This window comes from Solanum pennellii, chromosome 6 (genome assembly GCF_001406875.1).
Source record: "Solanum pennellii chromosome 6, SPENNV200".
Taxonomy (NCBI): Eukaryota; Viridiplantae; Streptophyta; class Magnoliopsida; order Solanales; family Solanaceae; genus Solanum; species Solanum pennellii.
In genome coordinates this window covers 3,719,094-3,745,315 of record NC_028642.1, presented here as the reverse complement: position 1 = coordinate 3,745,315, position 26,222 = coordinate 3,719,094, and the positions used below count along the sequence as shown (strand labels likewise).

The 26,222-nt window shown below is 34.0% G+C and overlaps 7 protein-coding genes and 1 long non-coding RNA gene across 9 annotated transcripts; 3 read left to right on the top strand and 5 right to left on the bottom strand.

Moving 5' to 3' along the window:
- Nucleotides 1–703: 703 nt before the first annotated feature.
- On the top strand, nt 704–3,333 carry LOC107023321 (bZIP transcription factor 53-like). Its single transcript, XM_015223977.2, has 2 exons — nt 704–851; nt 2,306–3,333. The coding sequence occupies exon 2, from the start codon at nt 2,670–2,672 to the stop codon at nt 3,102–3,104; it is 435 nt and encodes a 144-aa protein (XP_015079463.1). The 5' UTR covers nt 704–851; nt 2,306–2,669; the 3' UTR covers nt 3,105–3,333.
- A 373-nt stretch (nt 3,334–3,706) lies between these two features.
- On the bottom strand, nt 3,707–4,396 carry LOC107023320 (calvin cycle protein CP12-1, chloroplastic). Its single transcript, XM_015223976.2, has one exon. It carries the CDS (start codon nt 4,315–4,317, stop codon nt 3,937–3,939), a length of 381 nt encoding a protein of 126 aa, XP_015079462.1. The 5' UTR covers nt 4,318–4,396; the 3' UTR covers nt 3,707–3,936.
- Nucleotides 4,397–6,502: 2,106 nt separating this feature from the next.
- On the top strand, nt 6,503–10,189 carry LOC107022536. The gene is made up of 4 exons (XM_027917560.1): nt 6,503–8,170; nt 8,263–9,177; nt 9,259–9,804; nt 9,878–10,189. Exons 1-4 carry the CDS (start codon nt 6,521–6,523, stop codon nt 10,070–10,072), a joined length of 3,306 nt encoding a protein of 1,101 aa, XP_027773361.1. The 5' UTR covers nt 6,503–6,520; the 3' UTR covers nt 10,073–10,189.
- Nucleotides 10,181–11,114, bottom strand: LOC107022534. The gene is made up of 2 exons (XR_001457124.2): nt 10,626–11,114; nt 10,181–10,544 (listed from the first exon to the last, which is right to left on the bottom strand). It is a non-coding gene; the product is annotated as an uncharacterized LOC107022534 (long non-coding RNA).
- A 1,537-nt stretch (nt 11,115–12,651) lies between these two features.
- On the top strand, nt 12,652–14,386 carry LOC107021731 (pentatricopeptide repeat-containing protein At1g09220, mitochondrial). The gene has a single exon (XM_015222437.2). It carries the CDS (start codon nt 12,898–12,900, stop codon nt 14,296–14,298), a length of 1,401 nt encoding a protein of 466 aa, XP_015077923.1. The 5' UTR covers nt 12,652–12,897; the 3' UTR covers nt 14,299–14,386.
- Nucleotides 14,387–14,822: 436 nt separating this feature from the next.
- LOC107021975 (DELLA protein RGL1-like) lies at nt 14,823–17,645 on the bottom strand. The gene is made up of 2 exons (XM_015222683.2): nt 16,346–17,645; nt 14,823–16,256 (listed from the first exon to the last, which is right to left on the bottom strand). The coding sequence occupies exons 1-2, from the start codon at nt 17,085–17,087 to the stop codon at nt 15,244–15,246; spliced, it is 1,755 nt and encodes a 584-aa protein (XP_015078169.1). The 5' UTR covers nt 17,088–17,645; the 3' UTR covers nt 14,823–15,243.
- A 306-nt stretch (nt 17,646–17,951) lies between these two features.
- Nucleotides 17,952–18,797, bottom strand: LOC107022836. The gene has a single exon (XM_015223419.2). It carries the CDS (start codon nt 18,795–18,797, stop codon nt 17,952–17,954), a length of 846 nt encoding a protein of 281 aa, XP_015078905.1.
- A 2,205-nt stretch (nt 18,798–21,002) lies between these two features.
- On the bottom strand, nt 21,003–25,717 carry LOC107021915 (trichohyalin-like). 2 transcript variants are annotated; one of them, XM_015222628.2, is made up of 7 exons: nt 25,378–25,717; nt 23,674–24,225; nt 22,026–22,992; nt 21,820–21,920; nt 21,652–21,738; nt 21,451–21,572; nt 21,003–21,323 (listed from the first exon to the last, which is right to left on the bottom strand). In XM_015222628.2, exons 2-7 carry the CDS (start codon nt 24,208–24,210, stop codon nt 21,191–21,193), a joined length of 1,947 nt encoding a protein of 648 aa, XP_015078114.1. In that variant the 5' UTR covers nt 24,211–24,225; nt 25,378–25,717; the 3' UTR covers nt 21,003–21,190. The 2 variants fall into 2 exon arrangements, with proteins under 2 accessions (XP_015078114.1, XP_027773402.1); XM_027917601.1 differs by having other exon boundaries at nt 22,050–22,992.
- Between the last annotated feature and the right edge of the window lie 505 nt (nt 25,718–26,222).

Below are 26,222 nucleotides of genomic sequence, written 5' to 3'. Positions count from 1 at the left end.
TGATATTTTTAAAAATAAAATACGATAATATAAGATAATCCGTGAAAGTAATAAATAAATTATATATATTAAACATAGAATATAATGAAATTTATGTTACATGTTGTGATGAAAAGCATATAATGCATAATTCAAATTTAAAAGATAATGGATACATTACCTTAATCTTTTTTTTTTTCATATAATATATTAGCTTTTATTTGTAATAGATATATTTAAAATCATACTTCCTCCGTTTAAAAATAAATGACGTATTTTCTTTTTAATATGTTTAAAAAGGAACGACTCTTTTTCTTTTTAGGTAATATTTTAACTTTTACTTTCCACGTGGCATGTTTAAGACCACAAGATTAAAGAACATTGTGGTACATTTGATATAACTTTAATTTATAATTATAAGATTAAAAAATCTTCTTTCTTTTTTTAAATTTTGTTCCATATCAAACCAGATCATTCTTTTTGAAATGGAGGGGAGTATAATTTAAAAAAGTAATAATTTATTTTTTACTTGATCAAATTAAGACAAATAAATTCGAAATAGATTATTTTGATATTGGAGACTTGAATATTTTCAAGGCATAATAAAAACATGGGATCATGTACTATTAAATAAAAAAATATTTTGAAATTAAGAGAAATATATACTCCCAAGGAAAGATAGAAGAAACTTACCTAATATTAGTAGGTTTATTAGCTGTCATCCTATAGCCAACCATATTACACCTATGTTAAAATAATTTTATAAAAAAAAACTCAAAAAGCTTCTTTTTCTCCACTATATAAACCCCATTCTCTACTCCTTTATAACATTCTTTCAACCTTTTGGTTCAACAACTTCCCTCTTTGCAAAGGTAAGCTTCATTATCCTTTACCCCTTTTCCTTTTTTGCTTTCTTTATTTTGTTTGTTTTGATTTTGCTTTTTTGTTTGATGATTGTTCAATTTGTGTTGATGGTAAAGAGAAGATGGGTCTTATGCCTACAAAGATTTGAACTTATTTAAACTGAGAAAAGAAAAAAGATTTGAACTTTAGTACTTTTACCCCTTTGTATAGGGATTAGAAAGTTTTTTGATTGTTTTGTTTGATGATCTTCCAATTTGTGTTGATGGTAAAGAGAAGATGGATCTTATGATTTGAACCTTTTTTATCTGAGGAAGGAAAAAAGATTTGAACTTTAGTACTTTTGCTCCTTTATATAGGGTTTAGAAAGTTCTTCTGTTTGTTTTGTTTGATGATTGTCCAATTTGTGTTCATGGTACAGAGAAGATGGATCTTATGCCTACAAAGATTTGAACTTATTTAAACTGAGAAAAGAAAAAAGATTTGGACTTTAGTACTTTTACCCCTTTGTATAGGGATTAGAAAGTTTTTTTGTTTGTTTTGTTTGATGATCTTCCAATTTGTGTTGATGGTAAAGAGAAGATGGATCTTATGATTTGAACCTTTTTTATCTGAGGAAGGAAAAAAGATTTGAACTTTAGTACTTTTACTCCTTTATATAGGGTTTAGAAAGTTCTTCTGTTTGTTTTGTTTGATGATTGTCCAATTTGTGTTCATGGTAAAGAGAAGATGGATCTTGTGCCTATAAAGTCTTGAACTTTTTTATCTGAGAAGAGAAAAAAAATTGAACATTAGTACTTTTACCCCTTTATATAGGAATTAGAAAGTTCTTCTGTTTGTCTTGTTTGATGATTTTCCAATTTGTGTTGAATTGATGGTAAAGAGTAGATGGATCTACTCATAAAGATATGAACTTTTTTAACTGAGAAAGAGAAACAAGTTTGAACTTCAGAACTTTACCCCCTTTTACGGGATTAGAATCAAAATGAACTTTATTTAGTAGGTAAATCATCTGATATCAATTGATTCGGTGAGCCTTAATCTAGTGACATTTGTTTTAGGGTTTGCAAAAACAGTAATTTGGTTGAGCTCTTTCAGCAAAAAAAAAAAAGAACTCTTTATAGAACATCTTCAAACTCAAATTTCCAAATCTTTAAAAAATCCAAAAGGATTTGGAAACTAGTTTTTAATCTTGTTGAAAGATTTGAAGGATTTTGTGTATGGTCTGTACACAGTACACACTACCCTCCCTAGATCCCACTTGTGGAATTACACTTATATGTTGTTGATGTTGTTGTTGTTTTTGTTGTATTTGAAAATTTAAGTTGAGAAATCTTTTAATGGTTAGAATTTTGTTGAGTAGCAGAGCGTATTTTATTGTGGTTTTTGTGGTTGAATTTTGTTTTGGCCTTTTGATCGCGTTTCTGAGAAGTTCTCTAATATAGTCTGTTGTGTTTGATTGCAGATCATTTTTGTGAATACTTTCGTTTGCTGTCTGGATTTTGGATATTCCACTCAGGAAATTATTTGGTTTCTTTGAAGATTGGTTGGGGTCTCTTACAAAGTTCCAATGTTTGATTCTTAGTTTCAAAATTTCTTCATGTCATTCTCTATTCGCATGCGTCGAGTTCGGATTCTGCATTCTTTCTCAGTAGTCTTTCTTTACTGGTTCTACGTGTTTTCATGAACTAGCCCTCATCATTTTCTTGTTCCAGTTTAATTTACAAATTCCATAGCCACACTATCAAAAGTTTGGTGCTTTAACAAATTATACATAGTTCCCTGTTATTCCATTTTTTTTAATCATTCATCCAATCTGCCTGAGAGACATGTCTTCGACTCCGCAATTGGTGAGTTCTGGTTCAGATGCAGACCAGAGGTATGCAAAGTTCGACGAAAGGAAAAGGAAGAGAATGGAATCCAACCGTGAGTCGGCCAAGAGGTCACGGATGAAGAAGCAGCAGCGTTTGGAGGAGCTAAGTAGCGAAACAACACAGCTGCAGAACCAGAACAGTATCTGCCGTGGTAAGATTGATTCTGTTGAAAGGAACTATCGTTCCATTGATGCAGAGAACAACGTGTTGAGGGCTCAGCTTGCAGAATTGACTGAACGGTTGAATTCACTGAACTCACTCACCCAATTTTGGGCTGATACTACTGGATTTCCTGTGGACATTCCTGAAATTCCCGACACTTTGCTGGAGCCATGGCAACTGCCTTGCCCGATTCAACCTATCACTGCTTCTGATATGTTCCAGTTTTGAGCTGCTGGTCTGATGATTTACAAGAGATTAAGCGTATTAAGTATCTAGTTTGATATTAGCAATGTAGCTTTTGTTTCTGACTAGTAATGGTTGGTTTTGGCCTATTATCAATATCTGAATATCTAGTTTGTTGTTTTTAATATTTTGTCGACTTTATTTAGTCTGTGGATGTTATATGCATCTTTTGGAGTACTATGAATGAGATGGCCCTTCTTATTTCTATGAATAATTGCTGTGTGTGATATTGTGGACTTGTTTATCCTATTTTTTCCATTCTAATTATTTTGATCATTGGATGTCAATGCTTTTATAGGGCAAAGAGTTTCCACAAAGAACTCTTTTTTCTGTCATTTGATTGTAAGAGTTTAACTAGTGATATATCTTCCCATCTGTGACGTTTATTTGATTGATGGGAGATAGCAGGTACTCGTAAAATTAAATTGGTGATTGGACTGTATAAGCTGATTCAGATAACATGATTATTGATCATTGGGTTTTCTTCTTTTTTGTTGTTGTAAAAGTTGCTTTTATTTATTCATGTAAACTGAAAATTGAAAGTAGCATTACTAGTAGAGAACAATTGTTGAATTAAACTAAAGCTCTCTGGTTATTGTACATTGTATTTCTGCTCTGATCACATCGCAATAACTTTATGAATTTTCATTCGATCGTTCAAACTATATCATATTAAATTGAAATTCATGGTAGTAATAGGTATAATTAAACACCATACCATACATAACATAAGAGAAGATTTAAGTTCTGATAAAACAGATTACCATTTGAAAAGAACACAAGACATGATATGAGTAGCTGCTACTAATCATCATAATTAATTATCATAAGTGCGGCATTCATCAGTTTCTGGATTATCCTTGCAATAATTCTCCAGTACATCTGATTCCTTCTTCTTATCCCTCGCATGGCTCGCTGCTGCACTCGTCTCTTCCACCACATCCCATGCCGCCTTACACTCGCCGCTCACCGGATCCTCCGCACAAGCTTCTTCAGCTTCTTTAACACTTTCCGCAACTAAATCAGATAGCTTCTTATCCGGAACTACTCTGGGTACTACTACATACATCCTCCTGTAACCGAATTGACTTGATTTCTTCCATGGGCTGTTTAGGGTTTGGAATTTCAAGGGTTGAATTTTGGGTGAATCGGATGAAATTGTTGGGGTTGTGATACGAACACCAGCTATGGACGCCATTTTTATTTGCTCTGTGTTAAGGTGAAGAAGAAGAAGATATTTTTTATTTTCTTTCTTTTTAGGATGGTGGGTATATATTATCATTGAGATGAAATGAGTAATGAGCACACATTTCTTATCATTTTGTTGGCCAATGGTTAACATCCACGTCGTCAAGATGACATCCAAACATATTTTAATGTTTAAAATATCTTTACTGTTATCTTTTTGAATTTTATTAAAATGTATCTTTATCTTAAGAACCGTCATCCTATGAACGGTCCAGTAAATAGATTAAAGGGAAAAAGGTCTGATATGTCCCTTAACTTTGTCATTTAGAGCTGATATACCCCTCGTTATAAAAGTGGTTCATATATGCTCTTACCGTTATACAAACGGCTCACATATACCTCTGCCGTTATAAAATGGCTCACATATACCCTTCATTTAACGGAAGTTAAAAAATTAGTTTTAAATTTATATTTATTACTTGTAATTTTTAAAAAAAAAATATTTAGGGGTATATATGATTCTTGTATCAAAGTTCAAGACATATTTAATTTTTTTCATACATAAGTTATTTTTTGACTTCTTTTATTATAATTATTTGAGTTTCTTATTCTTATTTTGTTTTTTTCTTTCGTTCCTTAGTTTAAAGAAAAAAAAATTTAACTATTTTTTTTGTGTGTATTGTAATTTAATTTCGTATTCGAAGAAAAAATTTAGTCATCTACAATAAGTTTTACAAGAATATTAGTGAAACATAAATAAATTTGATTATCAAAATAATAATTATAAATTAGTCATTGAAATAAAAAAAAAGTCAAAAAAAATATGTTTGACGATGATTAAATTTACTCATATGAGATTATATTTTTCAGAAAAAAATAATAAAAATTTAGATTAAATTTTTTTTTTCATTTCCGTTAGAGGAAAATGGTATATGTGAGCCATTTGTTTACAAGTAGGGGTATATATGAGCCACTTTCATAACAGTATATCAACTCTAAATGACAAAGTTGAGGGGTATATCAGACCCTTTTTTCTAGATTAAATTTAGATGACATTATTACTTTGTGGCGATATAAATTCGACCCGCTTCTATTCACTCTAGAATAACATAGCATTTGGAACATATTGAACGTGACTATTCCCTTGATTAAAAACGTACGACTTTATCTTTTGATCGATACAAAAAATGTCATTTAGGATTGATTTGGTATAAGCCATGTTAATTTTTTTATTATTTTATGTTCAATATATTATACTATCTAATAATCTTATATTTTCCTTTATTTTCTTTTTACAATCAATTTGTATTCTTTTTATACAAAGTTCCACCTAAAACAACAAACATGTAATATTTAAGCATTATATTTGTCAAAGTAAGGAAAAATTATATAAATTGATATATTTTAATAAATATTTATTAATTTTAACGATATTTTTTATTTATTATTATTTATAGCAACTTTTTTAGTTTTTTTCCTTTTTTCTGTCTCGCTCTTTCTTTCTCCTTTTCAATGTTTGGCTCTTTTTTTTTTTTTCTCCTTTTCTATGTCTCATTTCCTTTTTTTTCTTTGGCCAAATACATACGCAGGTCCCTAAAGTTGTTCGCGCTTTTCCCCCAGGTACCTTAACTAACCAAGATTCCTATTAAATCCTTTAACCCCCTATAATTTGATCCTTTTAAATATTTTTGGCTGATGTGGAGCCAAATTTCAATAAATTATTTTTGGTAATTAGGCGTGTGAGATGAACCTTCCCCACGTGGAAATTTTGACCAATACACTCCAACCAAATTACACGTCAGTGCCACATATTATGTCATCAAACCTAAAAATCAATTTTCACCCAAATCACTTTTAACCCGTTTCTAAACGAGAAAACCCTAAGAATCTCTCATTTTCAATTACTTTTACAGCTGAAATTCTTACATTTTAAAGTGATTTCGAGTATTTTGTTGAAGGAATCATCGAAGATTGCAGACGATTTTGGAGTTCATTCGCGATTTTTGAGTTGACGAGTGTGAGGTAAGTGACGAGCATGTTGTTGTGGTTGTGTGTTTTTAATATATGTGTTTATCCTGTGTTTTTTATTGATATATACTGGGTTTTAGTATCAATGTGGTTGTTGTTGTTAATATCTAGATAAAGTTAGGGTTTTTTGGTTTTTATTGTTCATAACTGTCAGAAAAATTTGGAGCCTTGTTTCAGGGAATCTTATGGACGCCATTATTATAACTCGTTTTCATCATGGTGGTAAGTTTATTCAGGACAAAACTGGAATTACTTATAAAGGGGAAGCCGAGGTGGAATATGTTAATATCGACAAGGACCACTTCTCAATAATCGAGTTACTTTTTTACACTAAACAATTGGGGTATATTACTGTTGGTGGGTTCTGTGTTAAAGACCCCACAAAAAATGGCTTTATTGAGGTGGACACTGATTTAACATTAGTAAATCTCATCAAAGACCTAAAAGATGGTGACTTTTTAGACATTTATGTAAAGCATGTGGTGGATGATGTAGAAGTGGTCACAACAGGTTTGCTTTGTGGGTCTGTCGTTGAAGAAGACTTAGAAGATATAAATGTGACTGCAAGTGAAGGGTTGAATCATGAGGCTGAATCTGAAAATGTTAATGTGGAAGTTGAGCCAGGAGATATATCAGATCTAGATGTGGAATGGACTGAATCAAATGAAGAAAGTAGTGATGACTCTCAAGAGGATGCTATTCCTGATGTGGATGACTCTGAGGTTGATGAAGAATTAAGATCTCTTAGAAATGAAAGGAGAAACAAAGTGAAAAAGAAAAAACCTACTCAAACTGAGGAAATAAAGCTTGGAACAGCTGGTGTTGATAGAGGCTTTGAAGACATAGGAAGGAATAAGGCTGCTAGATACACTGGAAGACTAGGGGGTGATGAGCAATATATAGATAGCTCAGAATTGGACAGTGAAGACAGTAGGGATGAATTGGATTCAGAATTTGTGAAGGGTGTTGATTTACCAAGAAGAAGAAAAAGTAAAAAGGTAAGATTTGATCCTGATTGTGTTGTAGCAATTTTTGAGCTTGGTATGGTGTTTGAAAGTGCTGAACAATTTAGAAAAGCTGTTGCAGACTATTCTTGTCAATATAAAACTAGGTTAAAATTGAAGCCTAATGACAAAAAAAGAGTTAGAGTTAAATGTGAGGACAAGAAATGTAAATGGTTGCTGTTTGCTAGTATAGATAAAGATTCTGGTGATTTTGTTGTCAAAAATTATTATCCTGTGCATGTATGTCCTCAATCGACCAAGAACAAGTTGTGTACATCTAAGTTTGTTGCAGAAAAGTTCAAGGATGAAATAACCTGTCAACCATATATAAGATTATGGGAAATTCAGGAATTAGTGAGAAAAAAATTTGGGTTATATGTTGGAAGAACTGTTTGTCATAGGGCAAAAAAGAGGATTATCAAGGAGTTCTTAGGTGATTGGAAGATGGAATTTTCAAGATTGTGTGATTATGCAGACATGATTAAACATACTAATCCTGGTACTTCCTGTTGGGTGAGGACAGATAGAGAGTCTCAGCCAGGAAAAACTTTGTTTGTTTACTTCTATGTTTGCTTTGATGCATTGAAGAGGGGGTGGTTGGAAGGATGCAGAAAAATTATTGGTTTTGATGGATGTTTTCTGAAGGGTTCTTGCAAGGGAGAATTGTTGGTTGCTGTTGGTAGAAATGGAAATCAACAGATGTTTCCAATCGCATGGGCTGTTGTTGACACAGAGACAAAACATAGTTGGAGTTTTTTTCTAAAGTACTTGATAGAAGATCTGAACTTAGGCACAGGACATGGACTGACTGTTATGTCAGATATGCAGAAGGTTAGATGGTTTTTGCATTGTATCTTGTTCTATTATTTTTTTTCTTGTGTTGCTAATACTTTTTAATGTTTGTGCTACAACTGCTTACATAGGGCCTTGTACCAGCTTTATGTGAGTTGCTACCAGATAGTGAGCAGAGAAGGTGTGCTAGACATATCTGGTCCAACTGGCATCAATTATGGAGTGGTGAAGAAAGAAGGAAACAGTTCTGGAGATGTGCTAAGTCAAGTTTTGAAGTGAAATTTGAAGATGAGATGGATAAACTCAACAAATTAGGTAATAAAATTTGTGAGGACTTGTTGCATTATGAAAAAACTACTTGGTGCAAAGCATATTTTAAAGAGCATTCTAAGTGTGACATTGTTGAAAACAATATGTGTGAAACTTTTAATTCTTGGATACTAGTTGCTAGACATAAGGCTATCATAACTATGCTAGAGGAGATTAGGCACAAGATAATGGACAGAAATATTGCAATGAGGCAATTTGCTGAAACTTGGATCTCAGATATCTCTCCTATGGCTAGACTAGTACTAGAAGAGAACAAAGATCTTGCTAGATTTTGTGAAGTTAGATTCAATGGTGATATTGGGTATGAAATCTTAGATGGTCAATACAGACATATTGTTGATATAAGAAAGAAGACATGTACATGTAGAACATGGCAATTGAGGGGCATACCATGTCAACATGTTGTGCTTGCATATCAGCACAAAGGCATAGAACCTGAACATGAAGTGGTACATTGGTATAGGAAAGAGACTTTTTTGAAGGCTTATAATCATTTTCTACAGCCAATACCAAACATGAAAATGTGGCCTCACACTAGTGGTGTAGTGATTGAACCTCCTGAACCAAAAGTCATGCCTGGTAGGCCACCAAAGTGCAGAAGAAAGGCAAAGAATGAGCCTAGAAAAAAGTATGGAAAGTTATCCAAAAGAGGAGTAAAAATGACATGTTCACTGTGTCATCAAGTAGGCCACAACAAAAAATCTTGTCCAACATTGGTAAGTTATTATTCTCTTCTAATACATTTACAATAAGCTTCAATTATTTACAATAATCAATTATTATTACTGTATTAATAGGCTGAAATGGGACAACCTGGAGGCTACCCAAACAGGAAACCAAGCTCAAGCCAACCATCACTGTCTAGCCAACCATCAAGCTCAAGCCAGCCACCATTGTCTAGCCAACCATCAAGCTCAAGCCAGCCACCACTTTTTAGCCAACCATCAAGCTCAAGTCAGCCACCACTTTTTAGTAGACCATCAAGCTCAAGTCAGCCACCAGTATTCAATCATCAAGGCAGTTCTATGTGTTTTGATTCTTCAGCTGTTAGAAGAGAGCAACAACCTGCTAAAAGCAGAGGCACATGCAGAGGCACTGGGAGAGGCACTGGGAGAGGTACTGACAGAGGAACTGGTAGAGGCACTGGTAGAGGCACTGGGAGAGGTACTGGCACTGCCAGTGAAATTGGAAGAGGCAGTGTTTTCAACATTGGAGGTGTATCAAGTCAGCAACCTGATCAACCAAGGGCTGTGGAAGCTTCAATATCAACAGGAAGACAAAAAAGGTCCAAGACTATAGGATTTGGCATCTATACAAATGCAAGTGGTAGTCAAACCTTTAATGTAAGTGTATACATAATTTTGTTCATTTCTTACTCTACTATATAAAGTCTCATTTTAAGATATTTCCATGCAGCCTGGTACTTCAGGAGAAAAAGTTATCAATTCGAGAGTTTATAAGGATGCATCTCCAACAAATATTGATATTGGTTATAAGCCTCGAGGACTCAAGTGGAATGGTGGAGATGCTGTCACTGGTTCACAGTTGCAACGTATCACTCAGTCAAGGAAAAACAAGCGTGGAACATCTAGTGCACCAAAGAATGCCTAATTTATGTAGAAAAGTCACTTTTTGGTTGTGTAATTAGCAGCAGAAATTTGTATTGACTGCTTTGAAACTTGGAGCTCACTAGAGCAAATTAATGGCATGAATGATCAATTTTTACTGCTTTTGAGGCACAAATTATCTTCATTCCTTCAATTAAATCATTACAATAAAAACACAAGGCATTTACAATAGAAAAATCGATCTAAATTGCCCATAAAGAACACTAGAATCTACCATACATACTTTTATGAAGGAATCTAATAGAAGACAAATGAATCAACTAAGATTATTTTGTTACACAAATCCAAGTAGCCAATATCACCCCTACGATGATGCATATTATCCATACTTTTCTTGATCGATTCCTCTCCAATTCATATGTTTTGACTCTTTTCAACAAACCCCATATCACCCTCCTAGCTTGAGCAGGCATTTCATCATCATACCATCGAAAATATCCACATCCACCTCGTGCCTACAAAATTAAAGAAAAAAATTGAATTATAAATAAGGTGATTCTTTACTATATTGGACAAAAAAAATGAATTTGATTTACCTTTGAAGTTTTGCAACAAAGGAACCTACGTCCAGGATTGGATTGCGTCCATGAGGTCTTCATTTCCACAACGTTCCCACATTGACATAGTACCTTCGCAGTTGAAGAAGAAGAAATCGATGAAGAAGATAAATTCGACATTGGAACTTAATGATTAAGAAGAAATCAATGAAAAAGAGATATAAGAGGAGAAATAATGATGAAGAGAAACAAAAGAGGAGAAATAAGGGATGAAGAGAAACAAAAGAGGAGAAATAAGGGAAGAATGGGAGAAATTAGGGTTAAAAGGGGGAAGAAGATCGTTGGTGGGTGGTTGAAGATCCACATCAGCACTTTTAAAGCGTCTGCACGCGCTTACAGGACGTGAGATCACGTTTGGCTCCACATCAGCCAAAAATATTTAAAAGGATCAAATTATAGGGGGTTAAAGGATTTAATAGGAATCTTGGTTAGTTGAGGTACCTGGGGGAAAAGCGCGAACAACTTTAGGGACCTGCGTATGTATTTGGCCTTTTTCTTTCTTTCTCGTTTTCTATGTCTCGCTTCCTTTTTTTTCTTTCTTTTCTTTATTTTGTTCTTTCTTACTTCCTTTCTGTTGTCATTTCCTTTTTGTTTTTTTATTGTTGCTCTGTCTCAATATTGCTCTTTTTTCTTTTTTTTTCCGTAAAATAGTCAATGATTCTAAGCTCTATAAAACTTATATCAATAGTTAATTAGCGAAGTAATATAATCGTAACAAATGAAATGTATAAAAAAACTGCAAAATGAATTAAATTTAAATTAAAAATGTATTTACAAACATATTAAAGTTGAATTATTAGAATAGAAGTAGTATAATCGTAACAAATGAAGACGTATAAGAAACTACAAAATGAATTAAATTTAAACTAAAAATGTATTACAAACATATTAAAGTTGAATTATTAGAATAGAAGTAGTATAATCTAACAAATGAAGAGGTATAAGAAACTGCAAAATCAATTAAACTTGAATTAAAAATGTATTACAAACATAATAAAGTTGAACTATTAGAAGAGAATTAAATATGAATGCATAATGTAGAAAACAAAAGAACATTCTTTAATATGCATGTAAATTGAATAAACTTGTATTAATAATGAATTAAACAAGTAAACAATCGTAACAAATCAACCAATTAATTGCAAAATGCACTAAACTTGTATTTAAAAATGTATTACACAAATATTAAAGTCGAGGTAGAAGAGAAAATTAAGCATGAATTAAAAAATGCAACAAATGAAATATTAGACAGTGAATTAAAGAGTGAATTAAACTTGTATCAATAATGATTAAACAAGTATCCAATAGGAACAAATAAATAAAAAATTTTGTGAAATGAATTAAATACATTAAACTTGTATTAAACAGTATTTAAGTTGAATTAGAAGAAAGAAATTAAGAATGAATGAAAACTGTAACTAACGAAAGACATGACAATGATTTATAAACTGATAAGTTATATCAGTAATGAATTAAACAAGTATTCAATTGTAACAAATAAATCAAAAAAATTTCAAAATGAATTAAATCTGCATTAAAATTGTATTATCTAATTCAATTTTAATACAGTTGCAAGATAATTTTAATGTTATATTTAATTCATTTCAATCTAATATTTTTCCTAAAATCAATTATAAACTTAATCAAACCCTCTTAAAATTGAGATATGAACTCCAAATGACATTTTCAATTATTTGTAGGAATTATTTATTCAAACTTATCACAAATTCGTAAAATGCAAATAATGAATTAAAACTTTGAAGCTTTATAATGACTATCAATGGTGAACTCTTACTTCTGTAATTTTAATAATTTGAAATTTCTGCTTTAAAATGTAATTTTATACAAATTTGCGGCCTTTTTGTTCCTCTTTTCATATTTTTTTGGGATAAAAATAGAGACATGGACATAATAAAATATGAAAAATTAATTTGTTAATTAAATAAAAATTGAAAGAAGAAGAATTTTTTAAAAAAAGAAAAGAAGAATACAAAGATAATAATGTTAGAGAGAGAAAGATAGACTATTAATAATTCACGTGAAAAGATCACTTTGATCCTTAAAACCCATTATGAGTATTATTTTGAGCCTTTCCTCGTGTTAAGATGAAGTTTACAAGCTGCACAGCCATTTTGCATGCTAGTATTTTCTTGGAATTGCGTTTCGCCATAAGACAGTGAAGCTCGAAAGTTGAGAGCTTTTTTTGTGCTCTCAAATTTAGTCCATTAATGCTTCAAAGAATGAAACTTTGATGGGCAGAGATGTTCATCATCTTCTTAGTCTTGTTAAAAAGTACCAAAACCATCGCAAACCAATTCAGCAAATTCATACTCAGTTAATATTCACCACTGCAGAAAACACCTTCAACTCAACTTCTTCAATACCCATTTTATTAACTCTATGGAACTCTTTAATTCGGCATTACTCTCTTGGTATTTTCCCACAAGAATCTTTTCTTATGTTCAAACAATTGCGGTTACAGTATCACCCCATTATCTTTTTTGATAGCTTTACATATTCATTCTTGATTAAAGGGTCAGCTAATTTAGGAAAGTTTTGTATTGGGAAGCAGATTCATTGTTTGAGTTTGAAGGATGGATTTGAATCTCATGTTTATGTGCAAACTGCATTGGTTAATATGTATGGGGAATGTGGATTGGTTGGTGAAGCCAAGAAGGTGTTTGATGAAATGCCTCTGAGAAATTCTGTGACTTGGAATGCTTTGATCAGTGGTTGTATTAAATGGGGTGATGTTAAGGTTGCTCGGGCGGTGTTTGATGTAATGCCGGAGAAGAATGTTATTTCATGGACGGGTCTTATCGATGGGTATACGAGGATGGGTCGGTACAATGAGGCTTTGTCATTGTTTCGGGAAATGGTTGTGATTCAGGGGATTAAACCGACTGAAGTGACTCTATTGGCGATTTTCCCGGCTATTTGGAATGTTCGGTGTCTAGAGTGTTGCCGAATGATTCATGCTTACGGGGAGAAAAGTGGTATCGATGCTTTCGATATTCGTGTTATGAATTCACTTGTGGATGCTTATGCTAAGTGTGGAAGTATAGACGATGCTGTTAGAGCTTTCGAGGATATATCAGATGAAAGAAAGAATTTGGTGTCATGGACGTCAATAATATCAGGATATGCAATGCATGGGATGGCAAAAGAAGCTTTCGATGGTTATAAGATGATGGTGGATGGAGGTATTGAACCAAATGGCATAACGTTTTTGAGTATGCTCAATGCTTGTAGTCATGGAGGTTTGGTGGATGAGGGGCTCGAGTTTCTCAGAAAGATGGTTGATGAGTTTGGGATTCAACCAGACATTAAGCATTATGGTTGCCTGATTGACATGTTAGGGAGGGAAGGTAGGTTAGAAGAAGCAGAAAAGATAGCATTGGAGATACCTAATATCATGTCTAATGTTGTGATTTGGAGAACACTATTAGGTGCTTGTAGTTTTCATGATAATGCAGATATGGGAGAAAGAGTTATGCAGAAGATCATGGAGATGGAAAACAAATATGGTGGCGATTATGTGCTTCTTGCTAATATCCTTGCAGGTATGGGCAGGTATGTGGATTCTGAGGGTGTGAGGAGAGTGATGGATGAACAAAATGCATTTAAAGCTCCTGGTATTAGCTTTGCTTAATCTAAGATTGTAAACGACTGATTCATATATTCATAAATCACATTTTCCTTGATGTGGTTCTTTTACTGGAAACAGGACCAGCACCAAATTGGTGTTTTCTGCATTTCTTAGTTTATTCTCATTTATTTCGTGCCTCATTCAGTCCGTTGGTTGAACTACTCTAAGAGCTTTTGTTAAGAGAAAGTTGCCTCCTAAAAGAGGCAGCCTGGTGCGGAAGGACAAGGGATAAAAAAGGCAGTCTGGTGCACGAAGCATCCTAGAGATATAGCCCTGTATCCATGATAGATCTAGGTTACATCGTAAAAGCATAGTTCTTTGAAAAATCATGTAGATACCCAAGATGATGCCAGATATAGTAACAGCATAACAACAACGTCCGAATCACAAGCAAGTTGGGATTGTTTGGGATCGGTTATATAAATCCTCACTTACTATGTTGCTCCATTTAATCTCATCGCAGAGCAATATTATATGCAATAAATTGAAGAAAAAAAAAAAAGGTTCTCTGCAATTTTTCTGGCATATAAATCTTCAGCAGATATAAAATATTTCTTTGAATAGACCTTTAGTAAATGTACTAATATGGCTAAAACATATTGCCAACTAGTTATTATCACTTATATTTATCTTTTTATTCCATTGTGCCCTATTTCTTGGTAGGCCTACATGAATTCGAAGAGATTGTAGGTCTTTCGGGGCAACTTCCTTCCATGTGATTTTAGGTCTATCTTGTCCCATTTTTAACACCTTTACTCGCCATAATTGACACGGAAGCCAACACTAGACATAACCCAACCATCTCAAGCATTTTCTCTTGTTTTATCCTGAATGTGTGTTTGCTTGCACCTATCCCTAGCTACAATAACTCTAAGGGTATATAAAAGAATAGAGCAAGTTAAGTATCCTACTAATTTCCTGTCCTTAAAGCTCCCCTTTTCAGTATCTTTACAAGAACTTCCAAATAGAAACTGATTCAATGGGTGTTCCCTTCCATCCAACTAGGAGGGCCTTTCCATCCTTTTGAACAATGCAAGAACTGCCATGGGAAAATTGCTTTAGAATCAGATTTGCTTGATATCGAGATGACTCGCTGAGCTCCATTTCCACCATTCCAAACCTTGCAAAGTATGCTCTCCATACATCAAGCTTTACATTCCGAGTGAACCTTTCTGCACCCTCAGCTGCAACCATATTCCAGATTCCTTCACCAATATGAAATACTTCAATCCTCTTTCTGACCAAATTGTCTCTATCCATGCAGTCTTCAAAGCAATCAAAAAGAACACTATAAAAGAAGAGTGCCTCCACGAAACGGTTCAAAAATGAAGGTGAATTAAGGTTTGCCTCAACTTCACAGACAACAACCACAGATGGTCTTAGTCCTCTGATTACTCGCATCGTGTTGTCCAAATAATCTTGCCTGCAGATCATTGTTCTAAGTACAGTGTAACAATAGACAGCAACAGTTTCATCTGCTTTAAGATTGACTGATTCTGCCTTGAGATCTTTCATGTCAGACATAAAGATCATATCAAATGAAAAGGGAAGATTCAAGGAATTGGCAAAACTTTGTAATCTCTTGCCTGTTTCTTCTATTTTCTCTTTTTCTTGGTGTCCAATGGCTGTAATTTTCAGAAGCTCAATTGGACAGTTACGTCGTTCGGAAAGAGCTTGCATCAATCCTGTCCACTGAATTCCACTTCTGATATTAAAGTCAACCAGATGGATCTTGGTTGCACCTTTAACATATTCAACTATTGCCTGATTTCCCGCGAATTGCATTACTTGACTGAAGGGAATCTCTGTATGGCATGTTAAGGATTCAGGTGTATTACCTAATGCCAGAGTGCTTAAAAACCTTAACTTTCTTTCGAAACATGGGGACCTTCCTATTTCTCGATCAATCCTTTCTTGTAAAGCTTCACCAAAATAGAAACAAAGTCTCTGGATTGGATTACCTATTCAAGATATAAACAAAAGTAAGTAAATGTGTACTCTCTTTAAAAGCTTAAGCTTTTAGACGACATGAAACACAATTCGATGTTACCTGTAGCAGATGCCTTCCACAGGCATTGTGCAATAGATTGGCTAGCCAAATGAAATTGCTGCTGATCCACTTCTTCTGCAGCAGCTAGAAGGAGGTGAACAAGTTCCATGTCCTTTGTTTGCTCTATGGAAAGGCCCGAAAGTGATGAAGCGTATGGATGTATAAACATAGAAAGACCATCTACCCTTTGAGTGGAGTACTGGATATATCTTTCTCCAGCAACTCGTAAGATTTCTTCTGTTGACAACTTAGAGATGTTACTTACACGAGCCTCGTTGCTGAGTAATACGTTGCTCAAGTTCTCCTCACTTGGTTTCTTGAACAATCTCCCACAATTGTTCAAGATCTCCAAAGATGCTAAAGAAATGGAATTTGTTTTCTCTCCATGGAAATTGTCAAGCCTTGGCTCCTGAGGCTGAATCCCATTAGATGCTTCGGGGGTCGTTTTAATTTGGATAGGCTGCAGGGGCAAGTCCATGTTGGAAGAATCATCACTTTGGGTCCAGTGATCTGAAATGCTTTGTTGCTGATCTTCCAGTGACTGAACTTGTTTGTCTGATGTATTATCTTGATATTTAAGGTCAAATACTGTGTAAAGAGAATCAAGATCCTCACTGTCCAATTCAAACCAAGGATCTACGGCGACATTGTTGATCAATTCATTTCTCCCACACTCTTGAACATGATTGTGACCACCCTGGAAAACACTGAAATCAATGGTGGGGATTGGGATTTGATCCATGATCCCAATTCCAGGACGAGTTAGAGTGGAGACTCGATCAAATTTTTAGTCTTGGGTTTCAATCAACCTGTATTTTACTTATATCAAGGGAATACCCTCAGCATGACCTCAACAAGGATGAAAGTGAAGTTTTTGTCCTTCTGTAGCAAAATAACCTGTTCATGATGAAAGCTTAAAAGATTGAAACCGCGGTGATCCATGGCTGAGACAAGCAGAAAGTCCAAATGAAAGATAGTCCTCTTAACAGAATTGTATTGTTTGTATCTGTTAGAGCAACTTTTACAAAGGTAGCCAAGATCAAATTAAGGACTTTATGCATTTGGACTCTATGCTTGAGACAATGAGAAACTGTTAAAAGGCATAATGCCATGGTTAGAAAGAGATGACAAAAGAGATAAAGTTAATCACAAAGTACATTCTCTTGATGGATCATAAAAAGACACAAAGAAGAAAGTTTGCAGGCCAAATGTTTGTCTGATAACAATGACATGCAAATGTTGAGTGACTTGTGTTTGTGGATACAAGTTCAAGCCCTACATCAACCGAACTAACTCAGTGGAGAGAGATAGCCCATGACTTCAAGTTTTGAAAGCTGTGGCTGGTCCAAAGGGTTTACACCCAACAGATTCCTCGATAACAACAAACTCAATGAAATCTCACAAGTGGGGGGTCTGGAGGTAGAGTATATGAAGACCCTTGGCGTTGTCGGTAATAAAAGAAATGAATATTTGTATTTGCATTTGCTTAACTCCAAAATAGAAAAAATACATACATGTCCCTTTCTTTGACAAAAGCATATTCTGTTTAACAAATCAACATTACAACTGTCTCAGGAACAGAAAATGTCAAAAACTACTCTCTTCATTAGACCTTTTCATCATTTCTTGTACAACAGCCTGCATTGTCTGAACCAACCACCATATTCCCACAAAACAACACAAAGTTTAGCCAAATTAGTCCCTTCACAACCTTAACCATACCAATTGCCACAGTCACATAATACAACCACCAACCAACAAAATCAACCAAACCAACACTACCAAATAAGTCTCTTTTCACCTCAGCCACAACCACTAAAGACTCAACTTCATCCCCTAACTTACACCACCACAAAATACCAAAACTCATTGCCATAGCCACCTTCTCAACATACCTATCCTCCTTCTCAACGCCAAAAATTGTGTCATCAACCACCGGTTTCACTACTTTCTTGGACCAAAACAACGTTGTCTCATGCAATCCCATGAAAAACAAACTTCTTGTCAATAAATATAATCTTTGGTGACTAAAACTAGTACTACCATCTATTCCAACAGCTATACTTCCTTCTATGCCTATGCTCACACAAATTTGAAATGTGAAAAGTATTAACCACGACATATAAAGATGAGATTTTGAAATCATGATGTGATCAGTTAGAGTTCGTCCTGTCAAGCATTGAGTCAAAGCAGAAATGGTGACAAGTGGAGTTAGTAGACGAAGAAACACAGGATTTGCATAGAGAAAGAGCTTGACAAGTAGTGTATTGGGCTCCGTGTAATCTGATGTGGCAATGAGATAGCGAGTAACTGACAGCCTGGCGAGGACGATAAAGGAGAGAGGAAGGAGAAGGCTGAGGAGGATAATGGTAAGGCATTGAAATGACTCTCTTAACATATTCACAACATAGCCTTTTGAGACTGAAACATAGAATTTTGAACTCGAACCCATTTAAGGTAACTTAAACTTGGTTAACAAGAAGAAGAAAATAATTTTATTTGTTTTTTTGGTTAGCAACAGGATTTGAGAAGTACATAAAAGGGATGAGGAGTATATATAATTTCATCAAAAAAATTATAAAGTGGTTATCACGATGATATTCTTTGCATAAGGTTGACATATGATATTTAAAGAATTTGGTGTGTATAATTTTTATTCCAATTATGTACGGTACTTTAGTTTATTATTTTTTTTCAACAAATTTGGTGGTCAAATAGCACGTAAGATATATTCATGATTAAGTGTTTCCGTTATTCTATTTCCTAATTTGATTTAACACTCAACGTAGTGATAAAAGCAGCGACGTAGCCATATACAATGATGAGAAATTATATGATATATATAGAAAATTATATAATGTTCTTGTACGTAAAAAATTACTGTAGTTTTTTTTTTTTTATCTTTACCCACAGGTGATAAGTTGCTTATACTCCCTCCATCCGATATTATTTGTCATGATTTCTATTTTTAGAGTTAAACCATGAAAACTTTGACTAACAATTTAAGATGTATTTTTTGATCATATTAATATGCAAAAAATTATAATTTATATTACTTTTTAGGAAAAATTACATAAATTAATACATTTTAAAAAATAATTACTGATTTTAGCGATACTTTTTGTTTATTACCATTTATAGCAATGTTTTGTTAAATCTGTAATATGTATTAAAAGTGAATTATGTATGCAATATATATGAATTATAATTGTTTTTTTGAAATATACCATGTTTGTTTGGTAAAAAATTGTCACATTGTATTATAAGTGTATTAAAATGTGTGATAAATGTATTATTCATCAATAAAATTTGTATTATATGTGAATAATAAATTATTTTTTGTAATATGTATTAAACTTGTATTATAAATGAATTAAAAGTGATCAAGTGAAATAAAAATATTATTGCTATAAATGGTAAATATTTTTTTAATATAGTATATTTATGTAAGTTTCCTTATATAGTTTTAGAATATCTAATTTTTTGGTTTAAAATATCGAATTAATGTGATCTAATTTACCTTTCAAAATTAGTCAAATTGACTTTCGATAAGCGCAACATGACAAACAATTCTGGAGGAGGAAATATTTGTTTAGAAATGCATGCACTAACCTAAGAATTATGGCGAAATTTTGTTCAAATAAGTAACCCTTTCGATCCATTAAATATGTGTTGAATAACTGATCATTTAAAAATGGATCAAGTATGATATTATCCATATTATTCACAAGTAGATATTACTAATACTCATTTGTTTGCTTGTTATTTAAATTTAACTTTTATGAGTTTTACATTATGAGAATCTCGGGTTATTTAGATATTTACTTTGTGTTCACTTTACTATTTTTATTTAACCCGCTCATATCCAATCATACCATCATGTTCACCATTTATGCACATTCGTAGATTTTTTGCATCAAAGAGGAAGAAATTTTTTTCCTATTTTCATGAAATTCGGAGCTCGATAATAATCAATTAAAATTTATGAAGGAATTCAAATTACTTGAGAAATATTAGGGCTAAATTAAACTAATCAAGTTGATTTTTGTCGATTTCTAAATATTAGGGCTAAATTAAACTAATCAAGTTGATTTTTGTCGTTGTTATAGAAATACGTGATACACACTTCAAATACATATTCCAGACAAGAAGTGGCAAATATTGATGAACTGATGACCAATCAAAATTGGACATTTTGCATTGTTTATTTGTATTCTAATAATTAACATTAAACATTAGATTATTTCAACTTAACAATTGTTGTTAGATACTAATTACTATAAGTTAGACTTGAATTGTTCCTTTTTGGAGAGAAAATTATTAAAGTATAAGTGTTTTGATCGTGACAACGATAAATGCTACCAAATGCAACGTGATGGCATTTTACTTCTTCACCTATACTAGATTCTAAGATTTGGATTTGGCCCTTAACATAGAATCTAATTAAACAACCACAAAGGGCTTGACAATATTTAGCATTTGCATCGCCTCAATTAATACAGCCGATACCTACTACTTCCCACTAGCACAAATATGGTGTGCACCTTTCCCAGTACCTACTATTACTATTCTAATACCTGTTACGTACCACCAACATGCAAAACCTGACTCTTCTTGTTAATAGGATTTGTAACTATTAAGTGAATACGACTTCTCATAGCAGCCAAAATATAAAGAGTGTTCAAGAAATGTTTGATTGGGAAGGCTAAAATCAACCATAATACAGACCGATAGTTTTGGAAGATGATCCATGGAGTAATTCACAAATACAAAAGAGAACAGTAACCATATAATTAATAGCACTAAAACCTGCATATGTCACAACTATATATGTTAGCAGGCCTTTTAATCCTTCATCTTCTCATGAATTGCCTTGTAGCACTCAAGGCTGCAAAGACGAAGGTTTGACTTGGGATCCCGGTACTTGGATGGGTTCACACAGGAAGGACCAGCACATTTTTCAGGAGGGGGAGGATAACTGGAATTATAGCAACAAAACCACAAAGTATAAACAGTAAGTAAGGCTCAATGATATCTAGACTCCAGCCTTACCGAAATACGACTGTAGAAAATGAGGACAAAAGAGAAGGGGCGACAATCCTTACCTGCAAGGCTTAGAGTCAAAAATACTTGGCAAACCCAAATCGTGAGAGAATGTAACAACAGTTCCAGTTGGGCCCATAACTGTTCTGATAGTGTTTGGTGCAAGCTCGTTGGCAGCCTTCTCCTGCAGGATACAACAATTAATTGATCATTAGCTTCATAACATTAACGAAGTTGCAGCCTATAGTAAACACATGGGATACCTGTGCCAACTCTTCCTGCTGCTTCTTTATTTTCTCTCGCTTCTTCTTGTTGGAATCTTGACCTCGTATTTTTCTAATTGCCTCAGCCTGCAAGATTCAACAAGTTATGATCATTTCAGCATCATAAAATCTAAAAAAAAACGTGATACATCAAAAAAAAGAGCAAACCTCTGATTCCCGAGCTGCCTCCTCATATCGTATTCTACGTTTCTGAGCAGCCTTTGCTCTTTTCAGTTGCTGCTCAACATCTGAGAACTTCTCCTTTTGTTCTGCAAAAATAGCAGGGATGACAAGACAAATTTTGTACTATCAGAAAAGCTGCTTGAGGAATGGGATAACACTGCAAGACATGAGTAAACACAAAATTTTCTAACTTTGAGATGGTGCTGGAGGACAACCGTAGGGATACTCAATCTGATTCACAGAAGTAGCAGATGAATCCCTTCTTGATAGAAGAGCCCGTTGTCGTGTTGTAAGACGTATTTCACTCTTTGTTTCAACCGATGTCTCTATGGACTCCTTCTTCTTTGTCCGCTCGGCCTCTCCATCAGACAATAGTTCTTCCTCCTCATAATCAGGATCCTCAGAACCTCGATTTGATTTTCTGTTAACTTCTTTGCCAGAGAGAAGAGCCTGTTGTCGTGGACTTGTTGTAAGACTTATTTCACTCTTTGTTTCAACCGATGTCTCATACGACTCCTTCATTTGCTTCTCCTTGTTCTTTGTCCGCTTGGCATCTCCATCAGACAATAGTTCTTCCTCCTCATAATCGGGATCCTCAGAACCTCGATTTGATTTTCTGTTAACTTCTTTGCCAGACAGAAGAGCCTGTTGTTGTGGACATGTTGTAAGACTTATTTCACTCTTTGTTTCAACCGGTGTCTCATAGGACTCCATTTGTTTGTCCTTCTTCTTTGTCCGCTTGGCCTCTCCATCAAACAATAGTTCTTCCTCCTCATAATCAGGATCCTCAGAACCTTGATTTGATATTCTTTTAACTTCTTTGTCTGACCTTCCAGCATCTTCCAACATTTCATACTTATCGACCTTCAAGCCCCCAGAAAGACTTCTTGTCTTAGTTAGTTCTTCCCCCACATTACGCTCCTCCAAGTAGTGAATCTCATCCTCCTCATCAAGATCATCCAAAATAAGCCTCCTTCGCCTGTGGACCTTACGATTTTTATGTGGCTTGTCTCCTGGTTTTTTAAAGACATTCTTCATCGGCATCTTCTTCATATTGCTTTTGCTAGCACCAAAAGTGCCTCCTGGGAAACCCTTGCACGCAATTCCTTTCGACCTACTTTTCTTATCTGCAAGAGGACCGTATTCACTTGAATTGTCCTGAAACCCAGAGAGACGATTCAAATGAAAGATCAGCATTACCAGGATTATTAAAAGATAATCTATTATCACGTAATATCCATACACATAGGTATATGAACAATGGAATAATCACAAGTCGCATTTTTAAAGAAATTGCAATGACTAACTTTCTTGCTCACTAATTTGGAAAGGAAGTAGTGAATCTCCAAATTAGCTACCAAAAGAATGCTTCTCGGACACATTCATTATTCATCCCCTGAGAATAACCAAATTTAGATGTTGCTTTATGTGTTCTCTTTTACATATTTCGGATACTAGTATTCCCTCCACCTATGATTACTTGTTCATGTTTGACTTGGCACACCCCTTAAAAAGCAATAAAAAAAAATAGTTTTACTATATCAACCCTCTCTACTTCTTATAAGTATCTCACTCATTGAGAAATAAATAGGAAATAATCAGTACTAAATAATTATGGTAAAAAAGGTATAAATCGATAAATTATCTCTTGATTTTCTAAATTGAACAAGTACAGGTACAATAGACAAGTAAAAGTGGACCGAGGGAGCAGGTGGCAAATTCTTATATGGCCACTCCTTGAAACCAACCATAATTTCTACCAGACAATATTTGACAAAATATAATTAAGATTTAGTGGATTTAAAGAATTCAAAAGATTAAGTTGCGTGTGCTATAAACCTGAGGAGTGAGATTATGCTTAGGCTGAGAGGCATCAGAGGGTTGTCCACTTTTAGAAGACAATGAACTACCAGATGATCCATAAGAACTCTTTTTGGTTTGAATAATGCCAGCCGCTCCACCAATTTTCAGCTTGCTATCATTAGCTACATTGTCCCCAGCATTGCCTAACTTCCTAACAGACGCACCATGCCTGGGATTCGTATCATCTCCCGCACATGCATTATCATATGTCGCGCTAGATCCCCCATCTCCCTTGTTCTTTTTAGAAGAATAATCACCTTTGAACCTGTAAGCAGAAGAATCTCTAGATATAGAGTAATTGAGGTTGTAGATTCTCCCTCCTGCATTAGTATCATCAGTATACTCATCTCTAGAGGCACTATCAACACTATCTGAAAGTAATGTCTGGGATGAGTGAACATGGTATACAGGAACTGTCAGATTCTTTGTCCTAGGTCGCCGCAGCGTCTGGCTTCTTTTCTTTCTAACAGTAGATATGAGCCCTTTGTATCGACTATCATCACTGTCATCCATGATGTATGAGAAGATCTGTGCTACCACAAGCAAATGTGTACCAGTTAGATTGTTAAAAGTATATCATACAAGATAAACTTGGAAACTGCTGCACCAACTTTAAACTACAAGCATGCAAAGACAACTTTTATTAAACAATTGCGGAAAACCAATTCTAACAGAAAAAGCATGAAGAAAAAACAAATGTTCAGCAATAAAAAAAATGAAGGAAAAGCTACCAAAAAGAATTGAAAATCGAGGATTTAGCACTGGGAAACAGCTCTGCGCCTCATATGGAAGGCCAAGATGTAAATGTATCATCAATAAACTGAAATGATCACCCGAACAACAAGATACCTAGTATAGTCCCACAAAAGAGACCTTAACCCTACCTTACAAGTAAACAGGTTGTTTTTGATAGACCCTATACTCAAGATAAACAGTCCAAAAGCAATCCAGAAAGCGTAAACCAAAGTTGAAAACTTCACAAAGCATACCAAACAGTAAGTACAACAAAATAATACCATAATCGAAGTACAAAAAACATTTTATAGTAACAGAAATCGAAGGATCACCAGAATGACATTGAAGTTTTGTCTAGATCACAAAACCCTTAACTCAAAAATCCAAAGTAACTGGATTAACAAGGCATTAACATGCCACATAAAACACTAAAATCAGACCATACCAGCAAAAACATTCAAAGAACACGATTTTACATATATAAGCCAATGAACTAAAATCAAGCTCATAATCTAAACATATAAACCACACAAAATTCTACCAACAGAATACTTAAACACAAGGAAAACCCACAAAACAAAAAATAATTCTCCCATGCCAGAACACAAGCACATTAATCAACACACACACATGCCAAAAAAATTCATTTTAACAGAATCAAATGACTAAGCACAGAACACTCAAACACAACAAACCATCAAAGGCAAAACCACCACCACCACCACAACAACAAAAACATGCTTGAACACAAGCACATTAATCAACACCCACCCACATCCCAAGAAACTTCAATTCATCAACAGAAACAAATAAATAAACACTCAGGCACCTGATAAATAACCAAAAACAAAAAAATTGCACCTTGTTACAACAGTAAGAACAATCAATCAACAGCTTGTTACAACAAGAGTTGGATTAAGCAAAAAAATATATAAAAAAAAGTACCTCCAAAGAGATCAAAAAATTGAAGGATTATACTAGTCGGCGGAAAAAAAGATGGGTTTTTTCTGAATGGGGTAGGGATAGGGTTAGGATAGTGAATTGAACAAAGGGGTGTTGCTGAATTTGATGAAAGTTCAGTAGTAGTTGTAGTAAAGACAATGAAGATGCTCATAGTCTCTACCATTTTTAATTTTTTTTTGTTTTTTCTGAATGTGATCAGTTTTTTCTTCTTGAAATTGGCTTTTAGCCAAACTGAAATTGGCTGGACTCGCCGATTGCCTAATCTCATCATCACTACCGTTTCACTCCTTTCTTCTTCTTCTTCCTACGCAGGCCAAGGGTTTTACAATGGTGTTTTCATGCAAACCACAATTACATATATATATATATATATATAACTTTACTATTTCTAAAATAATATAAATTTTGCTTCATATTAAGTTAAATTTCGTAAAATTACGGGCGTGTTTGGTATGACGGAAAACTTTCAAAAAATATTTTTTAATTTTCTCATATTTGGTTGGGTTAAATATTTTCCAAAACAACTCATTTTCCTTAAATTTGAAGAAAATGATCTCACTTCAAAAAACTTAAAGGAAACATTTTTCAAAACTCTATTCCAACGTTCCTCATACGCACTCCACCCTATCAGCCCCCAACCCACCCCTACCCCTAAAAATATTTAAGTTTATTTTTTAAAAAATATCTTCAACTTCAAAATTTTATTTTTTATCATTACCCTCAACCCCTCCCCCCTCAACCCCATCCCAAAAAGAAAAAACAATTTAAGTTTTGTTTTTTAAAAATATTTTCAACTTTAAAAGTTTATTTTTTTTCATCCTTACCCT

What these genes read in the sequence shown, in the direction of transcription:
- LOC107023321 (XM_015223977.2), top strand. Translation starts at nt 2,670, where the DNA reads ATGTCTTCGACTCCGCAATTGGTGAGTTCTGGTTCAGATGCAGACCAG.
- LOC107023320 (XM_015223976.2), bottom strand. Translation starts at nt 4,317, where the DNA reads ATGGCGTCCATAGCTGGTGTTCGTATCACAACCCCAACAATTTCATCC.
- LOC107022536 (XM_027917560.1), top strand. Translation starts at nt 6,521, where the DNA reads ATGGACGCCATTATTATAACTCGTTTTCATCATGGTGGTAAGTTTATT. An exon ending in TTATGTCAGATATGCAGAAG is followed by an intron (nt 8,171 to 8,262) that starts GTTAGATGGTTT and finishes CTGCTTACATAG; the next exon opens with GGCCTTGTACCAGCTTTATG. An exon ending in GTGGTAGTCAAACCTTTAAT is followed by an intron (nt 9,805 to 9,877) that starts GTAAGTGTATAC and finishes ATTTCCATGCAG; the next exon opens with CCTGGTACTTCAGGAGAAAA.
- LOC107021731 (XM_015222437.2), top strand. Translation starts at nt 12,898, where the DNA reads ATGGGCAGAGATGTTCATCATCTTCTTAGTCTTGTTAAAAAGTACCAA.
- LOC107021975 (XM_015222683.2), bottom strand. Translation starts at nt 17,087, where the DNA reads ATGGATCAAATCCCAATCCCCACCATTGATTTCAGTGTTTTCCAGGGT. An exon ending in GTGGAAGGCATCTGCTACAG is followed by an intron (nt 16,257 to 16,345) that starts GTAACATCGAAT and finishes TATCTTGAATAG; the next exon opens with GTAATCCAATCCAGAGACTT.
- LOC107022836 (XM_015223419.2), bottom strand. Translation starts at nt 18,797, where the DNA reads ATGGGTTCGAGTTCAAAATTCTATGTTTCAGTCTCAAAAGGCTATGTT.
- LOC107021915 (XM_015222628.2), bottom strand. Translation starts at nt 24,210, where the DNA reads ATGGATGACAGTGATGATAGTCGATACAAAGGGCTCATATCTACTGTT. An exon ending in AGCATAATCTCACTCCTCAG is followed by an intron (nt 22,993 to 23,673) that starts GTTTATAGCACA and finishes TCTGGGTTTCAG; the next exon opens with GACAATTCAAGTGAATACGG. An exon ending in AGCAGGAAGAGTTGGCACAG is followed by an intron (nt 21,573 to 21,651) that starts GTATCCCATGTG and finishes TGTATCCTGCAG; the next exon opens with GAGAAGGCTGCCAACGAGCT.